The 19,370-nt window shown below is 37.5% G+C and overlaps 1 protein-coding gene across 8 annotated transcripts in view; it reads left to right on the top strand.

Moving 5' to 3' along the window:
- Positions 1-19,370, top strand: part of MAGI2 (membrane associated guanylate kinase, WW and PDZ domain containing 2) — a 1,098,541-nt gene that overhangs the window by 749,145 nt on the left and 330,026 nt on the right. For all 8 annotated transcript variants that reach the window (XM_084897036.1, XM_084897035.1, XM_084897034.1 and 5 more), the window contains exon 7: positions 2,620-2,677. In XM_084897036.1, the coding sequence (XP_084753162.1) occupies positions 2,620-2,677 (58 nt within the window). The remainder of the gene's footprint in view (positions 1-2,619; positions 2,678-19,370) is intronic.

Below are 19,370 nucleotides of genomic sequence, written 5' to 3'. Positions count from 1 at the left end.
ATGGAAACTCATCAGTACCTGAACCATGGTAAATACTCAGCATGACTTTGCTCTCGTGCTTGTTTTGAAAGAAAAATTTCATAAGGTACTCCACAATTTGGTGTTATGATTTTATTAAGATATAACTAACCTAAGAATTATTAAAGTCATAATCTAGACTTTATATTTTTTTAAAAGAAACACTAGAAAAATTTCTTCAGTATTTAAGCTAAGCTCCAATTATAGAAACCATAGAGGAAAACAATGAAAAACTTACCAAACTTCTATGTGTTGAAAGAAATGTTCAGCAAAATTAAAAACTAAACAAACTTTTAACATATGTGCAACATATGTGGTAAAGAATTAGTATCTTTAATAAGTAAAGAGCTCTTATGAATTAATAAAAAATAATTAGAAATACACAAAAGAAAAAAATAATGGTCCAAAGATTGACAAATGAAAAATATTCAAACTAACTAGAAATCGAAGAAAGGTAAATTAAAACAGCTATGAGCTGCCATTTAAAAAAAATAATTTGATTGATTTTCAAAATAATGATACATAATTCTTTATCTGTATATCTAGAATTCAAAGGCTCAAAAAACTGCTCTTTGTAACTTATTTGGCAGCAAAACAGAACCTGATCTGGACACACTGGCAGCAAATCAGTGCAAACTGATATGAAGTAGTCATTTATGCCTCCTAGTGTGAATCATGTAATTTGGCTGTGTAAATACTCATGTGTTTGATTAAAAGTGCTTCCCAGACTCTGCTTGGAGTGCTATAAATTAGAAACCATTTGCATCATGTTAACTTTCTAAAATTGGAGAATACTGAATTCCAAAATCTATCTCTGTCCCTAAAATTTTTGGATGGGGAATTACTTACCTGCGTTTAATTTGATGGCACAGAGAAACAAAGTCACTCAGTGTTTATAAATTGGTTCTCTTTTGTGAGTGTAAAGATAGTAATCTGGCTGTATATCAAAAGCACTTTAATCTAAAATCCCACCTCTGGGAATTTATCATTACCAAATTACTAGGAAAGTGATGACAGATTTAGGTTTTAATAAACCCAACACAGATGATATGTAATAGGTAAAGACTAGAAAGTCCCATCTATAATAATAAAAGCCTAGATGGCCCTCATGCCCTCACATCATCACAAGATGGCTGCCCCCACATCACTACAAGGTGACCACTACAGAATGGCTACCCCATGTCATCACAAGATGGCCATTCCCAAGCCATCACAAGCTGGCTGCCCCCACATAATCGCAAGACAGCTGCCACAAGATGGCCAGCGGATGGGCGGGGACAGTTGGGGGTGACCAGGCTGGCAGGGGAGGGTGCAGGCTGGGCTGAGGGACACCTACCCCCCCGCCCCATGCATGAATTTTGTGCACTGGCCTCTAGTTGTATAGCAATACAAGCTGCGGGATTATAAAGGCTCTGGCCATACCACAGACTACTAGCCTGCCACTTTAAAAGTGATATTGTTAGTAACATTTATTTATGTTGAAAGATGCCCTTGATAGTTTTTTAAATACAAGTAGGCTATAAAAATAATATGTACTGTAGAATTTAATTTCTTAAAAATAGTATTTCCATATATGAATAATATTCATAAAAATATTAATGGTGGTTATCTCTGGATGGAGGAAATGCAGGTGATTCTAGTTTTTTTTTTATATAACTATAATTTGCAGTCAATACGTATTACTACTATAACAACTTTTAAATTTACTTTGTTACTATTAAATTTAAATTAATTACTACTATAATTACAACTTTTAAATCTCATTTAAAGATATTATTTAAAGCATGCCAATATATTGTACTTAAATTTCAAATTCTATATACATAAAATTAATATCTATCAAGAAAAACATAATACTTATATTTAGAAATTAATAATTATAAAGGCTCTGTTTATATCATGAAGCAAAGCCTTGTTTTCAAAGAGCCTAATTTTGCCTATAGTGGCATTTATGGCTATTTTAAATATATGTGAATTAAAATTACCTATGGAGAATTAGAAATATGAACCATATTGTCAAGGAAAATGTGAGTAGAATTTTAGACTTTATAAAAATATGCCCGAAAGTATATTGGCTGTACTCAAAATCTGACCCATGTGGAGAGAACAGCAAGCTAACCATCTTGACTAGTGGGATATCAATTGAGAATTTATAATGTCTGTGTTACATTCACCAGAAAAAAAATATTTGCTATCTTCAGAAATATATTTTCAAAATATGATCTTTATCCTGAAACTATCATTTTAACAATACACATAAATAAGAAAGCTATACGCACTTTCAGGAAAGCAGTGCGCCTTCTGTATTGCCTTAGTGGTGATAGCGTGATGACATGCCATCCTCCTGCCTGGTGGGGGATAAACGGCCAGACACAGTACATCTGCAAAGGAGACAGCTCTGTTTTAACTGCCAATTTTCAAGTCGGTGCTTCTTATAGTTCCTACAGTATGGTCTGACATTTGGTCCTGACTCTGAATGCTTTGCTCCCCTTTGGTAGATTATTTCTGCAATTCACGAAAAATTAAATTATATTACTTTTTATTAGCAATGGTGATGTATTTTACTTATTTACTAAAAGAAATAACTTTTTTATTTTTCAGAGCTTCCATATGGCTGGGAAAAAATCGATGATCCCATATATGGCACTTATTATGTTGAGTAAGTCTCCAAGAGTGATATTAACTTGTTATTAATGTGTCGTGAAATTGTGTTAGTATTTCATTTATGGAGCATGTGTGGCTAACAGTCCCTTTATTTCCCTTTCATCTTACTTTGAAGTATCCACAAAGACTCGAGCAGCACTAGCTAGCTATTTCTTGCCTCTTCCAGCTGCCTAATTTGTCATTCCTTTTCTTTGACTCAGTACTTTAAAACACCAATTGGAAAAGTGTGTTTCACCTTGTCCTCTAAATGAGTGATAATTAAAGATATCAAAGTAAATAACTGCTTTTCATTTTACAATAAAAATGTTGGGAGCTGACCGGAGGTATAGAAGAGATGGTCTATTAAATCAGATTTCAAAGACAATTAAATGAAGCAGCCATATTTCCCATTTAAAAGAAAAAATAAATTTTAGATATTTGTTCACTTATAATCTCATTTCAAATTAATAGTATTCTTTCTGTAGATTGGATTTCTATATTATTGAAGGTTGCACTGCCTTAATGCATTCTGGTATAATATGAGTTATCCCCTCTATGAACCCTTTTATTCAAAACTAGAGGTCCGGTGCACGAAATCCATGCATGGGGGGGCGGGTGTCCCTCAACCCAGCCTACACCCTCTCCAATCTGGGACCCTTCAGGGGATGTCCGACTGCCCGTTTAGGCCCGATCTAGGATCTAACTGTACTGTGCCAAAGCTTATTATATCTGAATCCAAGGCAGTTCATATGAGGAAGAGAACTGAGATATCTGATATGCCAGATCTCATTTTTGATGCACTTCCTTGCAAAATTTAGAGAATAAGAACCTTTTCCTTAATCTAGATATTGGCAAACTCCATTAAAAAGCTAGATAGCAAATATTTGGGGCAGGGGGTGGGGGACATATGGCCTCTGTCACAATTACTTAATTCAATCATTGTAGCTTGAAAGCAACCATAGATGTCACTTAAATTAATAGGCATAGCTATGTTTTAATAAAACTTTATTTATAAAAACAGTCAGCTGGCTGAATTTGACCTGTAGAGCATAGTTTGCTGACCCCTGCCTCATTCTAATTCTTCAGATTGTTTTTCCATGTCTTCCTCAACTCCTTTGGAGCTGGCATCCAAAACGGGAAACAATATTTAACTCAAACCTCTCTTCTCTGCTCTAATTATCTGTCATAGAAGTGAGACATCCATATGTCAGGAAACAATGCTTCCTAATTTCTTGATCTTTGAGGTGTGTGTTCTTCAAGTAAAGATATGCTGCTGGCTTATAGTTAATTATTGAATTGGACGTTGACTATAACTCTAAAAGAAAGTTGTCCTCATTATCATTATTCTTTTGTTTGTTTTTGCTTTAATTATTATCTCACTACATTTTTCCATTTTATTTTTTGGGTATCACCACCATAATCAGGAAGTTATTTATATTTTAATCAGCCATGTCCTATGTTAGATCAGACTGGCATTTAACAGTTTTAGATTCCAAATAATAGCTGGAATCATGATACAGGTGAGTCTAATAGTTTAGTGTTCCTCAAGTTGCAACCAATTCTATTACTTCTCTTGGCTTTTTCCCATTACATAATACTGTAAGGTATATCAATACCAGTGTGGGCATTATCAGACCAAGCAAAAAAAATGAGATCATTCATTCATACAAACATAAAGGCAATTTTAAGTAGAATTATATCCCAATATTTTTTAAATGTTTTTTGTTTGTTTTTTTAAATATATTTTATTGATTTTTTTTACAGAGAGGAAGGGAGAGAGATAGAGAGCTAGAAACGTCGGTGAGAGAGAAACATCGACCAGCTGCCTCTTGCACACCCCCTACTGGGGATGTGCCCGCAACCCAGGTACATGCCCTTGACCGGAATCGAACCTGGGACCTTTCAGTCCGCAGACCGACGCTCTACCACTGAGCCAAACTGGTTTCAGCTATATCCCAATATTTTTAAAAAACATCTTTTGGGAAAAGTTAACCAGAAATTTAAAATACCTCAATTTATTTTATATAATATAATATTACTTGAAATGAGAGATATTTTCCACCACAACAAATATACTTTATCCATCTGAATTGGACTATGCCAGTCTATATGGCTTGTTTTAATTGTTCAAAACAATGTGAATCTCATCTCTAAGACACTATTATTTTCACAAGGTATATTGGTTATGAATATTAGGTTTGTTTGTGAAATCTCCATGAACAGATATGTGAATATTGTAGTCATTTATCCTTATTAGTCCATAGAGTATTTTTGTTGGAAAAAGTCTAATTTCTTATAGCTAACTTATACAGGAAAAAAACAAACAAACCAGTAAGTGTCTGGTTAAGTTGCTGTACCAAGTTTGTAGTGTAGATACCTATATAATAAAGAGGTAATATGCAAATTGACCCTCACACCCTCACACAAGATGGCTGCCCCATTTGGTTAAAGACGGCCACTCCCATGTGGTCAAAGATGGCACAGGGGAGGATAGTTGTGCGTGATCAGGCCAGCCAGGGGATGTCAGTTGGGTGGGACCTGGCCAGCAGGGGAAGGCAGTTAGGTAGGACTAGGCCAGCAGGGGAGGGCAGTTGGTCAGGACCAGGCCATCAGGGGAGCAGTTAGGCATCGATTGGGCTGGCAGGGAAGTGGTTAAGGGGTGATCAGGCTGGCAGGCAGGCAAGCAGTTGGGAGCCAGCAGTCCAGATTTTGAGAGGGATATTGACTGCTGGACATCTCCCGAGGAGTACTATATTGGAGAGAGAGCAGGTTGGGCTGAGGGATAACCCCCCCAGTGTACAAATTTCATGCACCAAGCCTCTAGTCATAAATATAAAATATAATATGCCTAGATTAAGACAGTTTATCATTGAAGTGATAACATTAATTTCAATACCTTAAATAATCATACATTCTAGTTTGCAACTTTAATATTTAGTTAATGTTAGCCCTGGCTGATTTTTCTCAGTGGATAGAGCATCAGATTTCAGACCGAAGGGTCCTGGGTTTGATTCCAGTCTAGGGCACCTACCTTGGTTGCAGTTTCCCTGGCCCTGCTCAGATGCTTGCAGGAGGCAACCAATCTATGTGTCTCTCTCATATTGATGTTTCTCCCTGTCTCTCCCTTCCCTTCCATTCTCTCTAAAAATCAATGGAAAAATATCCTCGAGTGAGGATTTAAAAAAAAAATAGTTAATGTTATAAACCATGGTCGTCTTTATGATAAACCTATAATCAAGAAAAAGCTGATTCCCTAGTACTACTAATGATGATGGATGATGTATTCTCTGCAGAACATTTTCTGTATCATTTTTGATGTTTCATTATACCCTCATTATGCAATTGAATGTGCTAGTGACAAAATATGAAAAACATTTCGCCTCCTATCCAGTGACAAAAAGCCTGTGCAAGGACATTAGAAGTCCAGCTTAGAAGTCAGTCACTCCCTTCAATGGACCGACATCTGGGAGTGGAAGTTGCAGAGTGGGCTCTTTGTCACCGGCAGGGCATGTCAGGTTGCAATCAGTCTGTGCCTCTGGCGCAGTTGCATAGACACTGATTTTCCTGTCAGCCACAGCCAGGCAGTTAGGAATTCCAGCAATCAATAACAGGAAAGTGTTTATACAACCTGAAACTGAAAAACCTAGGTTGAATAGCTTTCAACCACTATTCCTGACTTTACCTTCCTGAGCCATGATTCTGTCTTGTGCAAAGTCAATGTTAAAGTTACAGGTTTAATATATTTAAACATCAGAAAAGTTATCCTCTTTATCATAGCACTGAAATAGTTAACATTTTCTGTCTACCAAGTATGTGCCAGGAACTGGGCTAGTGCCCAACTATCTTTACCACAGTTATTTATAATCCTTCCTCTAGTGATAGGGAGGTAAATTGTCCTAAGGGTACATTGAGGAAACTGGCTGGAGAAGTTAAGGGACTTACCCAGTATCACACAGTACAGAGAGGAATGGTCCCAGTTTGCACCCAGGGGGTCTGACTGTAGAGCCCAGATTCCAACCACTGCTCAAAATGCCTCCCACAGATTTAGTGTTCATAATCCATCATGGTCCAAACAAGCCTCAGACTTATTAGTGGAAAAGAATGAGGGGTCATTGGGGAGTGTCCTCTCTGGCTCCCATCTAATACGGCCTCAGCAGGATGCACAGCATTCTGACCCAAGCATTCTGAGCCGTCAGCTCCACTGCCCACTACTTTGGAGGGCTCTGGACAGCTGACCACTGGGAGCAAGATTTGTAAGATTTGAACAAGGTGGAGGCCATTGTGTGGACCTTAATGTAAGAATATCAACACTCATTTGGAGCAGTAGAGGCATCCACACAGCTCTGTATGTTAGAGAACAATGGCCCTTCCTCATCTATTTCATTTACATCTTCTCTTATTTCATTTACAGACAGAGCAGACGGACCAAGTTTCCACTCTATGTACCACCAAAGAGAAGTTAACCCAATTTTTCCTGACAGACATCAAATCCATGAGAGTACAGCACTTAGCAACATCTTAAAATGTCCTCAGTTGCTAACCAGAAATGTAACTGTCACTGCTCATAAAGAAAGGGAAAATGTTTTAATGAAAAAGAAAAAAAGAAAAACACCCACAAAATGTAGAGTTGAACAGCTGTGACTTTTGTACAAAAGTGGTTTCTCCTCCCCTTTTGTGAAATTATGTCTGCTGGGTACATTTGGGTTTCAATGGCAGCTACACAATTTGCTTAACTAGCTGGTCCCAAAGATACAATTTTCTGGAACAGTTTTCACGCAAAGTTGCCTTCTCTGGCACAGACGGAGAGGAGAACCACGAAACCACAGTTAAAACGATAGTGGAGACTTGGAAGATGTGGTTTTCATGTAAAAGTTTTACAGGTTTTTCATGTGATGTCACACATCTGCTACTATAAAACACTATTTCTGTGCAATTCCAGCAAGTCTGAAAAACACTGCAAACTATCTTCAATGTAGCATGAAATGTAAAGGGAAAATCATATTCACTTCATGATTAATAGTAACTATTCGTCATGAGGTAGCAGGTTGGAAAGTGGTTAGAGAGGTTTTTAACTCAATATCAAGTCTTAAGAATGTTTCTATTCATCATGCCTTTGAAAGAATTTCTAAATTTTAAGAGATAAAACTTTCTAACTTTATAATTTCTTAAGTAACAAGTACAAAACATTTCCACTTAGAAATAAACAAAAAAGGATAGCCTTTTAATTTTTTGGTTGTTCTTAGAGAGTTTTTTTTCTATACTGAGAGTTAATTTTTCAATTTTTTTAGTTTTTCCCTTCAATCTTCAAAGACTAGCAATTTTTTTTTAATGCTATTTAAACAACTAGAGGCCTGGTGCACGAAATTCATGCACGGGTAGGGTCCCTAGGCCTCCCTGTTTCCCCACCTCCTCTTTCCCTCACCAACCACATGCCACCACTGCACAGTTCCCCTGCCCCTGCCTCCCCACCTCCTCCTTCCCTTGCTCCCTCAGTGCCCCGCCATCTCTGCTGGCCACCTGCCATGTTCCACACTGCCCCCAGGTGGTCAGCACACATCATAGGGAGCAATAAAACTACCACTCTCCTGGTCAAACTCCTGAGGGGACAATTTGCATATTAGGCTTTTATATAAGTAGATTATTTAACAAAGAATCCCCACCACCACCACCAATTTCCTCCTCACAAATTTATATAATAGAACATGCTAAACTGAAGTCTCATTGTTGGTGAGGTTGCTTGGTGACTTTTTATGCTAAGATGAGCTCTAAATCCTGTAAAAAGCATTTGGTCATGTCAGTTATTATCACTTAGTGTCCATGAGAATAGGCTGAAGTTTCACTGTATGCCAATCCCACAGCTTCTCAGCTGTGAAATTCTGAGCAGACAGGTTACTGAGAATGAGAAGGAAGACGAGAGGTAAGGGATATTATGTGCCAAGTAGTATTCTAAATGCTTAACATATACTAGCTCATTTAACTCTCACATTAAAACCTATGCAGTTTCTTTTATTATTGCCATTTTATAGATAAGGAAACTGAGGTATGGAAATTTGTATAGTTCTAAATGATGGAGGTAGAATTTGGACCGACAGTCTCATTCCACAGATGATGTTTAGCACTTTACTCAGGTATGTAGTTAGTACTCCAATAAATGCCAGTTATTTTTTCTTTTCTGTCCCAATGACATGGATAACAATTTTCCTTGTGACATTACTGATTTGGGGCTCTTTCATGATTACAGAAACCCCTCCCCCCCCAAAAAAAAACACACACGAACAATTCTAAGAAAAATATTTGATTTGTAGGAATCATTTACTTATTGTCATGTTCAGAGTGTGCCATATTGAATAAAGAATAATGTTTCTTTAGAATTAGCGATAATTCCATAAGCCCAATGCAAGTGATAAATCAAGGACTGCAGAGGGTGTTGTCTCCATGTCTACCACAGAGGGGAGGTTTCAGGGTAATTCCTAAGGAAGTTATTTTTGTCATAATTATCTATCCTATGTGTCATCTAATACACCTGGGATTTATCATTTGTGATGATAGTAGTAGGAATGGTAATGTTTGAGGCACTATTTCATTTGTACTGTGCTTTCCCATACCTCATCCCAACTGACAGTCATAAACAGTGAGTAAGGATAAAGTTGTCTCATGCCAGATATAGCTAAGAAGGACCTTTCAATAGAGTAGTATGTTTTTATATTAGTACTAGAGGCCCAGTGCATGAATTCATGCATGGATGGGGTCCCTTGGTCAGGCCAGCAATTGAGACCTATCAGGGGGCCTACCCAGGGGGAGGAACCCTGGGAGGTTGGCCAGCCGACCCCACCCCAATCAGAGTGAGGGGGGGCCAACCAGGGATGGGAGTGGCTGGGGAAGGGGCCACAGGAGGTTGGACTGGGCCAATCAGGGCCTGATTGGGCCAGTTGGCCACTGCAGTGCACATCATAGCAACCAGTGGTTCCAGTCATTCTGGTCATTCCAGTCATTTGGTCGCTGGGCTTTTATATATATATAGATAACATGTCTATACTTACAAAGTATTTTCTCATATTTATTAAACAAGCACAACTCAGTTAAATCATGGTTGAACAAAAGGAGAATGTCAAAATAAGTATGGTTACTCTTATCTCTAACTGAACAACAACTAGCTCTTTTTTGCTGACTCATTAGATTTACATTTTTGCCCCCTTACAGCTGACCTAGGCCAATTTCAGTCTGTGGCATCATTCCTTACAAATAAGCAGTGAGGCTTCATAAGTGTAGGCTCTCCTGGCTCCACACACATGCTCTTTATACTACATTAGCATTTCGATAGTTTGTAATTGGTAATTCCTACTTATCTCCTCTGTACTGCTTGCTCACTCACTCATATTATATAAATTTCTGGCTATTGATTTACTTTCTTAATATTACTGTGCAACCACAAATCATTAGAAAGGCTTATGGCTTCTTTTTACTTTTTATGCCAGCATCCCTCAAATACTATAAAACTACGATCCTTTCCATCAAAATAAAGTCTTACGTCCAATCTCCCTTTTCTTCACCACTGTGCAGGCAAGACCTGGATGGACGCTCCTCACTCACCCTTTACCTGAGATTAGAGAAAATGTTTTATGCTGTGAGACACCACCATTGCTGGTTCATTCTAGTAGGATCAAATTTTGTTCTTTATTTTAGTTGCCTTCCTCTCCCCTAAATATCTTTTCAACCAAAGAAAACTTAACTCTGTAATTAAATACGTTGTTATTAGCAATTGTTTGATCTCATGAACTATCTTATGCAAGAAAACTTCTGGTTCCAAATAAAGAATGCTTTAGGCACGCAGACATTTCAGACATTTAAATTGGTTTAATTGCAGGTGGACTTTACAGATAAAAGTGAGGTATTCATCTTAACATCAGAGTTACATAGCAAAGTTTTTTTAAAAAAAACAAACACACTAATTTTTACAATTCTACTAAGTCATTTTCTTTGCCTAGAAATTAGTAATAAAAGACAAGTGAATTATTACTCTGAGAATATGTCTGTGAAGAAAGATGAATGTAGTGTAAACACTGACTTTTTTTGTTTGTTTGTCTTTAAGCATATTGTATGAATCTAACAAATTAAATCAGGCTCTTCTATAGGCATTTCTGTGGAGTTCACACACAGACAAACAACACAGCAGCACACCATATAGCACAGTGCAGGGGAACCTAGTGGCAGAGACAGCAAAGTGAGGAACCAAGGAAAAAGAGCAGGAATGGTCAGAATTGGGAGCACTGTGCTGTGTGCTCCCAAAGTAGGACCATGCTCCCTCCTTCTACTCCTTCTTTACTGGGCCATGAAAACATGGAATGGCCTGAGGCAGGACAATATGCACTCAGGGAAATGTGGCTTACGGTGGTTGCAGACAACCTTTTGAGCTGGATATGGCCTTTGTGGGGGTATCATCCCTGCACTGAGAGGACCTAGAAAGTGCTGTCCCTCCTGCTGGAGGAGGGGACCCCATCCCATGCAGCTCATTGCTAGGCAACCAAGAGAAAACTACCACCATCTCTCACTGGAGAGTTCTGTTTGCCTCTTGCCAAGACAGTGTTACATAACAAGCAGACTATTGTTATTGTGCTATTGTTTATGAGATAGCTTATGTATTTTGTTAATTTGCTCTTTGGATTTAACATGCCATGTTTCTTGTATGTGAACCACAGATGGTCTCATGTTACCAGTCAGTATCATCACCTACTTGGGAGTCATATCTTAAACTGAGACTAAGTCCTAAAGTTAGCACATAAAATGAAAATTACATATAATAAATGATCCTAACAATCCCTTAAGAGTGTATAGTGTTGGAGACAATATACTGAAAAAAAACCACAGCCATTTATTTTCCTTTGGTGTTGGGGGAAAAAAAATATTTCTGGAATCAAAGTAGTTGGCAGGCATTTAGTCTTTTTGATCTTTAATAGATACCTAACTGGAATCACATTCAGCTCAGAGAAATGTTAATATTGTTGGATGAATAAGGAAACTTCCTCAAACTAAGGAAACAGCAGATTGGTGTCATTCTTTGGGCACCTTGTATTAAACAAAACAGGATGGTCACCTGATCAGGTAAAATGTAATACCCTTCTCCCCCACATGAGAAAAAATAAAATAAAAATATATATATATATAGTTTTATCTCTTTTTAAATATGCAGATAATGTTCTTCAGAATTTTTCTGTCTGTCACAGAACATGATGTTAATAGTTTGTCCTAGTTTGCATCATGATTTTGAACTACAGGCTGGTACAAGATTATACTGAGCTTCCCTGGCTTTTATCTGTTAAATGAGTAGTTTAGATTAGGTGATTGATGAGGTCTCTTCCAGTTCAAGGAACAACCACTACACCTTGTGTTAATAAGAATAGATTTGGCTGCTTTCCTGTATTCAGCCTCATTAACTTTCTCATTATGATGGCTGATCAAAGAATACTTAAAATACTTGTTATTTGGCTAAACAATAACATACAGGGGTGGGCAGGAGTAGGTCTATAGTTTTAAATACACAAAACAAGAGTTTATTCTTATATTGTTATTTATTATTGTATAATTACTGTATTGTATTAACTATAAACCTACTTTTGCCCACCCCTGTACACTACCATTCTTTTATTTTATTTTAATGATCTTAACAATCCAATCATACACATGTTATGATAGAATATCCTTACAAAGCTATGGGAAAAAATAAAAATGTATTTTGTTTCTAGAGACAAGAGACTGATGTTAAGAATATCATTGAAAGGGCAGAAAGATAAAGATAAGCTTATAAACAAAAGGTCAAGATAAGAACTACTGGATTTTTCACCACTGTCACAGCTAAATATATTTGAAAGGATATTGCTTTCCCATTTTCTCTATTCTACAAAGTCACATTATTAATCATTATTTATTACTAGTGTTTAACAGACTTTATATTTATCTAGGTGAAGTTACATTATAATAGACTCAGCTAATTATATAATAAAAATGGATGAATCAAATTTTTATCAAATTTCACATATTAAAATTCAATATAGCTAAGTAAGATGAACTTTAAAATTGTCAAGAATAAATATTCTGTTCTATGGCTGAGAAGGTTGACTGGATCTACTACAGGCAAAACCAATAAAATTAGTTTGGCATTAATTTAGTCTGGAAGAAACTCACCATTAGAAGTCTGGTTTCTGAAAGGTTATTAAGTATCACTTGTTGAGACTGCCATCATGTACAGATAGTTCCAATTTCCATGAAGCATAATACTCATATAAGGAGGATGACCAAGTCCCCTCATGCTATTATTCTGTCTCTTTAGTTTTAATTAGGCATCAAAAACACATGAGTATATTTCCAGATATGTAAAATGATAGGAATAATTGCCTTTTTCCTGTAATATTACTGAGTGGCATTTTACATAACTCATTTAATCATCACCATAGTGCTTTAGATACTATCATACCTGTTTTGCAGAAAGAGAAACTTAACTTAGAGAAGCCAGGCTATCAAGCTAGTAAGTGGTAGCAATAGAGCTGCAGTCCAGTCCAGAAACTAAGAGACTTTATGCTGTCCATATTTAAAATCCACTTGACTCCCAGACTCCAAATATAAAAATAATGTTAAAAGCAACTTAAATTTATACAATACTTTATTTACTTTGAAACTTTCACATATTATATATTTTTTAATTTTATTGTTTTAAGGTATTACAAATAGTAGTACATATGTCACTTTTTGTTTCCCCACTGACCTCCCCCCATCCTCCCCTACCCCCCAGCACTTGCCCTTGTCCCCCCGCCCCCAGTGTCTTGCATCTGTTGGTTGTGCTTATATGCATGCATACAATTCCTTCATTTGATCTTTTACCCCCAAATCTTTCCTTACCTTCCCGCTGTAGTTTGACAGTCTATTTGATGCTTCTACATACCGTGTTTCCCCAAAAATAAGACATCCTCCAAAAATAAGACCTAGTGCATGGAAAGATAAGACATCCCCTGAAAATAAGACCTAGCGCAACTTTGGGAGAAAAAATTAATATAAGACACTGTCTTATTTTCAGGGAAACAGGGTATTATAATTGAGTGCTCTTCAAAACAGTCCTCTGAAGTGGATATTTATAGATGAAGCAGTTGCAGTTCAGAGATATTAGGGGAATTTCACAAAGGCAATGCCTGGTAGACTCTTCAAACATAGCGTAAACCCCGATGCTGGTTTGGTCTCACAGAAGGTAAAGAATGACAACTCAAACTCACTGTAATTGGCTTTCACCTTGATGAAACCCAGAGGTAACCTGAGATGGAGAGTACCAAGAGTCAGGTGGCTTCCCTGGCCTCTGTTATTCCTCGTGACCTAATCTACCACTTACAAGTGATTTTATCTGAGTTCCCACCAGCACTTGAGGTTCTGCCATGTTACCACCCAAAGAATTTCTTGCTAAGTACTGTGTTTTCATTCCTTACTGCAACACCGGCCCTGAGGAAGACCTAACAAATCCTTTTCAAAGTCTGAGGCAAGACAAGCACAGTTGTGTTATTGACTACCCCCCTTCTCACTCATCTACAACGTTAAGCATATCCATAAACAGTATTGCAGAATCATCTTTTCATTATCATAATTGCCAAAGGCAGGGTGCAGGTTCAACTGCCAGTGTTGGCAAGGACAGAATACAGGAAAATCAGAGTTAGGACAAGCCTGAGGGAAGCTGAAAGCAACCCTTGGAGGAGACCCTTCTGGCTTGAAAGCCATGTTGCCCTAAACCAGGCCTCCTGGCTAGCCAAGATGTAATCTCATTGCTATTTCATTTCTCACTTTCTACAAAATGAAAAACATACCCAGGCACATATATTTTCTTGTGAAACGTAATCAATCCCTATTCCCATGTATATAATCATTGGGCTCTTTAAAAAATCATTTAATCATCAAAATAGAGTGCTATAATTTTACATTTTTGTTTTCAGAAAATCAGGTAATTTACAATTATGTGAAAGTTTTGCAATGAACACTGACTAAAAGAAATTGAGAATCACTTGACACGTAAGTGTATATTTGTGTCAGAACCACATAAGTCAAAGTTGTTGGGTTTGGCACTACACAGAGCTGGATTAGATTCCTGGGTCTGCCCCTGACTTTGAGGTCTGCAGAAAATTGCTTACCCTCTGTGAGGAGCAAGTGAATTACAAGCATGAAGCTTATATAGCTGAGGTACATAGTATTTGCTCAATGAATATTAATTCCCATCCCATCATTCTCCCTTAATTCTCTCCTCTGGCATACTCAAAGTTGACATTCATTCTTCAGGGGTTTTTTTTCCATGTGTTGTGGCATCTCTTAAGTAGAATTTAAATCTGAGTAGCAGTTATGTAACTTAAAAAGTTTACAAAATGGTACATTCTTCTAAATATCCAACATTACACCTTACATCTTTTTTATGTACAGATTTAGAATAAAAACACAAACTTAGCCAATGTGAGGGCCTAAATTCTTCAACCTTGTATATGTATTATGAAAAGGAACAAAAAAATTATGTGAAAATACACCCTCATTACAGTTGAATGAAACTATCATCTTGTCCAGCAACGTTCAACCTTTTCCCTTCACATGTGTCAAACACAAGGCCCGCGGGCCAAATCCAGCCCGCCAGGCCTTGCAATGTGGCCCGCACCGCGCTGTCATCACTCCACTCCGCTGTCAGTTTATGACATTGTCAGTTTATGACTGTTCAGTAAACCATTCGGCCCGCGATTTAGGCTGGATTTTAGATTTTGGCCCCTTCTCTGATTGAGTTCGACACCCCTACTCTAGTGGCACACATAAACTACTTAGTAAATTCTGTGGCATATCTAAAATATCATTTTTTTTTTTCCTAACCTGACAAAAATAGGTTTAATTTAAATCCACTCACACTGGACAGCCAGTGTTGTGTTGGCTGTTGTTATTTTATTTGACAATCTAAGGGAGAAGAGGCCACTAGTGTCCCTGCCTAAATAGTCAGGCATGGAATGTGTTAAAGTTTCTTGTGGCACACCACCGTGCCTGCCATAGCACACTGGCTGAAAACTTCTCAGCTGGTCCGTATGAAGCTTTGCTCTTCGGCAATGGCATGATGTTAGTGTGTTCAAGATGTAAAGCTCCACAACAATACTATCCCTCAAAAAGCGATCTATTAAAAACAGCAATGAAGTAACTTGTTGCCACCTGTATTTGTTCCTGGTTCTGCTGAGCTTTTGTTCTCTATTCCCACCACTTCCCTTTTTCCTTTCTTCCCTGGGTGCTTATCTTTTAAGAATGAGAGCCTCCTGTTCGCACTCATGGTCATTTGTTAGTGGCCAGGTATCAAAAGGTTCTGTGCAAATTCTAGGCATCCAGACAATAGGTCCTTTTCTCTTTAAGACTCATCTAAAGTATTGTTAAATGTTGGTTTTCTAATTCCTCCTGCATTACATTCTGGCATATAAAAGGAATAGCTATGTATTTTATTTCCTCCTGGTCTGGGTGGTAATAAAGGCACAGTAGTCAAGAATAAGACTTTTTCAAAACTTGTTCTCACTCTGATTATTCGACTTGGAAACCTGGGGAGTTTGAGTATTTGTATAGAATTGTGTATCTTGAATTGGAATTATTCTCAAGTTCTGTTGACTTAGGATCTGCCACAGTCTTACCCCAGTCTTGTCCATCTCCCCTCATTAGTTCTCTTTCCCTGTCTCTCTCTTTCATGGATAATCCTTGACATCAGTGATATTGCATTCCTGACTCCTCACTGTTCTGAATGTCCTTGGTAATTCTTTGATTCTCTTTGGAGTCAGACCCCAAAGTATTCCTGTATCCATGGCTATCGTTATTTATGAATGATATGTATGCACAGGTATATTTATCTTACAGTAGTCATATTTTTGAAGTTCCATATTTTATAACTTAGGCTCTATTGTGACTTCACATTTGAATCACTCATAAATAATTTATTAAGAAATAGCAGTCCAGTTCAACACAGAGTATAGTACAGGTCAGACTATTCTCACCCCTCCTAGCACATTTAATATCTAATTCCCTAGAAAATGTGATTCTTCATAGTCATGGAGCACCTCTTATTCAGCCTCTTAGGCACAGGTAAAAATAGTAATTAGTACATTGTACATAGCCAGTAAATGATGCATGGCATTTACCCAAATGCAGATTGGATAAATTACACATGCTAGTCCTAAGCTTCATGTAAGTTCTGACTGTTGTAACATACATTTTATGACAGAATTAAACTGAAAATAATGAGATATGGCACCTTGCATGCATACATGCTCCATCTTTGCATTTATTCAACACATAATTATTGAACACTGGTTACCTCGTGCCTTAAAGAAATTAGTGGAGCCTCTTTGACCACCTTAGAAACATTTTACTTGTGGTACAATCTCCTCTTGAAAACTGCTCTCTTCTTCCTCTCCCACTGACCCAAAGATCCATTTCTAAACTATCAACCGAAGTCAAGAAATTGACCGGTGGATAGAAAAGGTGTTATTCGTGATTATGCACTAAAAGTTTCCCTCTCCAAGAACACAGGAGAATTAGGTGGAGTGAACAGCCTGGACTATTGAGGAAACACAGGTCGTGTGAAGGTCATAATGCTCAGCAGGCCTGTCTCGTGTGTGCTGATGGGCCCAGAATGTACTTCTGTCCTCCTGTTTCTTCCATGCCCTCCTCAGAGTGAAGGAGGTTGCAGTCAAACAGAATGCCTTTGGCCACATGGCCCATCAGCTACAAATATTCCTCCGCTCCGGGCACTTCACATCTCTGAACCTTCTGATTTCATGAGTCCTCTATTCTGAAGCTCTAGTACTCCCCAAGGCAGCATACAGAAAACAAGACTTCCACACAAATCTTATCCGGCTAAATCTAATCAGGCCTTAGTCAAGTACCTTTACTTTACTTTCTCAGCTTCTATTTCATTTTATTTTTTATTGATTTTTACAGAGAGAGTAAAAGAGATAGAAAGAAAGATTGATTGGCTCCCTCCTGCATGCCTCCTACCAAGGATCAAGCCCACAACCTGTGTTGCAGGTACCCAGACCAGGGATCAAATAGGTGGCTTTTCAGCACCAGGACAGTGCTCAGACAGCTAAGCTACAGATATATAGCCCTTAGGCCAGGGCTTTCTCAGCTTCTAATTCAGGGGATTAACAACCCTAACTGCACATTAGAATTACCTGGGAAGCTTTTATAAAAAATGCCAGTGCCTGTACCCCATTCAGAGATTATGGCTCAGCTGATTTAGGTGGGCCTGAGTCTTCTCTGTTTTTGTTTTGTAAACTCCTCAGGTTTTTCCTGAACTACAAAGCACTGCCACATTTTGATGTTCAAGAATGGAACCCCATCCTTGAATACCCTGATCCCTTGGCCATTTTAACATGGAAGTATCATTAGTCTTTGCTTTTTATAAAGGGAAACTGGTGTTAGGATATGCCCACTTCAGAAGATGCCTCTTACCCCCTTATCCCTTAACACTTAAAGATTTTTATTAGTAAAATGTGACAAGACAACTAGATATAACTAGAGTTAAAAACTCTCAGTAGCTTCTCGTGTTCCTGTTCTTTATGGAAGCTATATGAAAAAGCTAGTAATTATCTTCCAGAGCCTAAACAATGAGGAGGAGATGGCATTTGTCATTCACATTCTTTGTAAACACTGTAAGACCCCCAGATCCTTGCTAAAGGGACCAGAACCTATTCATTTTGGAAGCACAAGGAAGACAAGACTACTCTGTTCAGCTACAATCGGATTGCTTTGTGATAGGTCTTTTAAAACTTTGGATCATTGTAAGTTTTAAATGAATGACTTCATTTGTGAAGATGTAAATGTTCTCTAGCAATTAGCTCAAGATACTAAAGCACACCCAGCTCCCACTATTTGTGGGGTACAAGGCATGCCAGACTAGTTCATTGATATTTTCATTCTCTGTTAAGTCTAGAAACTCACTCTGATGGTGAATGGAATATTTTCGGTATTGTGTCTATAAAGCAGGTAACTACATATTGACTTTTTTAAGGAAATAATTATGTGCAAGTGGAAAGTTGGAGGATCCCAATTGTATATATAATACAAATGAACCCTGGAGTGTTCTAATAATGTGTTTTCTAAGGATAAAGTTATGTATGTGATGAACAACACCTAGCAAAAGAGAACCAGAACAGGTAGGAAATGAGGAAAGCTGATACTTTGATGTACCTCAAAGTTGTTTCTTGGCTTCTGGAAATCCATTCCATATACTGTAAACAAAAGTATTAAAACACACACTTATCATCTAGTTATTTTATTAAAAAATTACTGTCTTTCCCTCTGTCCAATGCTCAGTACACAAAGATGAGCCATGAACACAAGTGTGCACAGTCTAAAGAAGGAATTAAAAATGAAAATCAATATTTTTAACACAATATGGTAAGGTTATGCTAGCCCTTTAAGTTCATTATTGTGAATTATCACTTAGGGTGTTGAATACTACATCACAGAAACCTCTTTATCAAAGATCTGGAAATAATGATCTCAAGACTCAATAACAGAAATACTATAACCTTCCAAACAACTGTCTTGGTTTATCTTAAATACTCTGAAGAATATAAATAGTTTCTCTCTCCCATTGAATTAGCAGATAGAAAGCTCAAAGCTAATTTGCAATGTAACTCCAGTAAACAAGTAGAACACTGTATTATCAATTTTGT

The sequence above is a fragment of the Pipistrellus hanaki genome (genome assembly GCF_964339955.1).
Source record: "Pipistrellus hanaki genome assembly, chromosome: 10".
Taxonomy (NCBI): Eukaryota; Metazoa; Chordata; class Mammalia; order Chiroptera; family Vespertilionidae; genus Pipistrellus; species Pipistrellus hanaki.
Note: the sequence above shows the minus strand (reverse complement) of the source record. Positions and strands in the feature narration are given on the sequence as shown.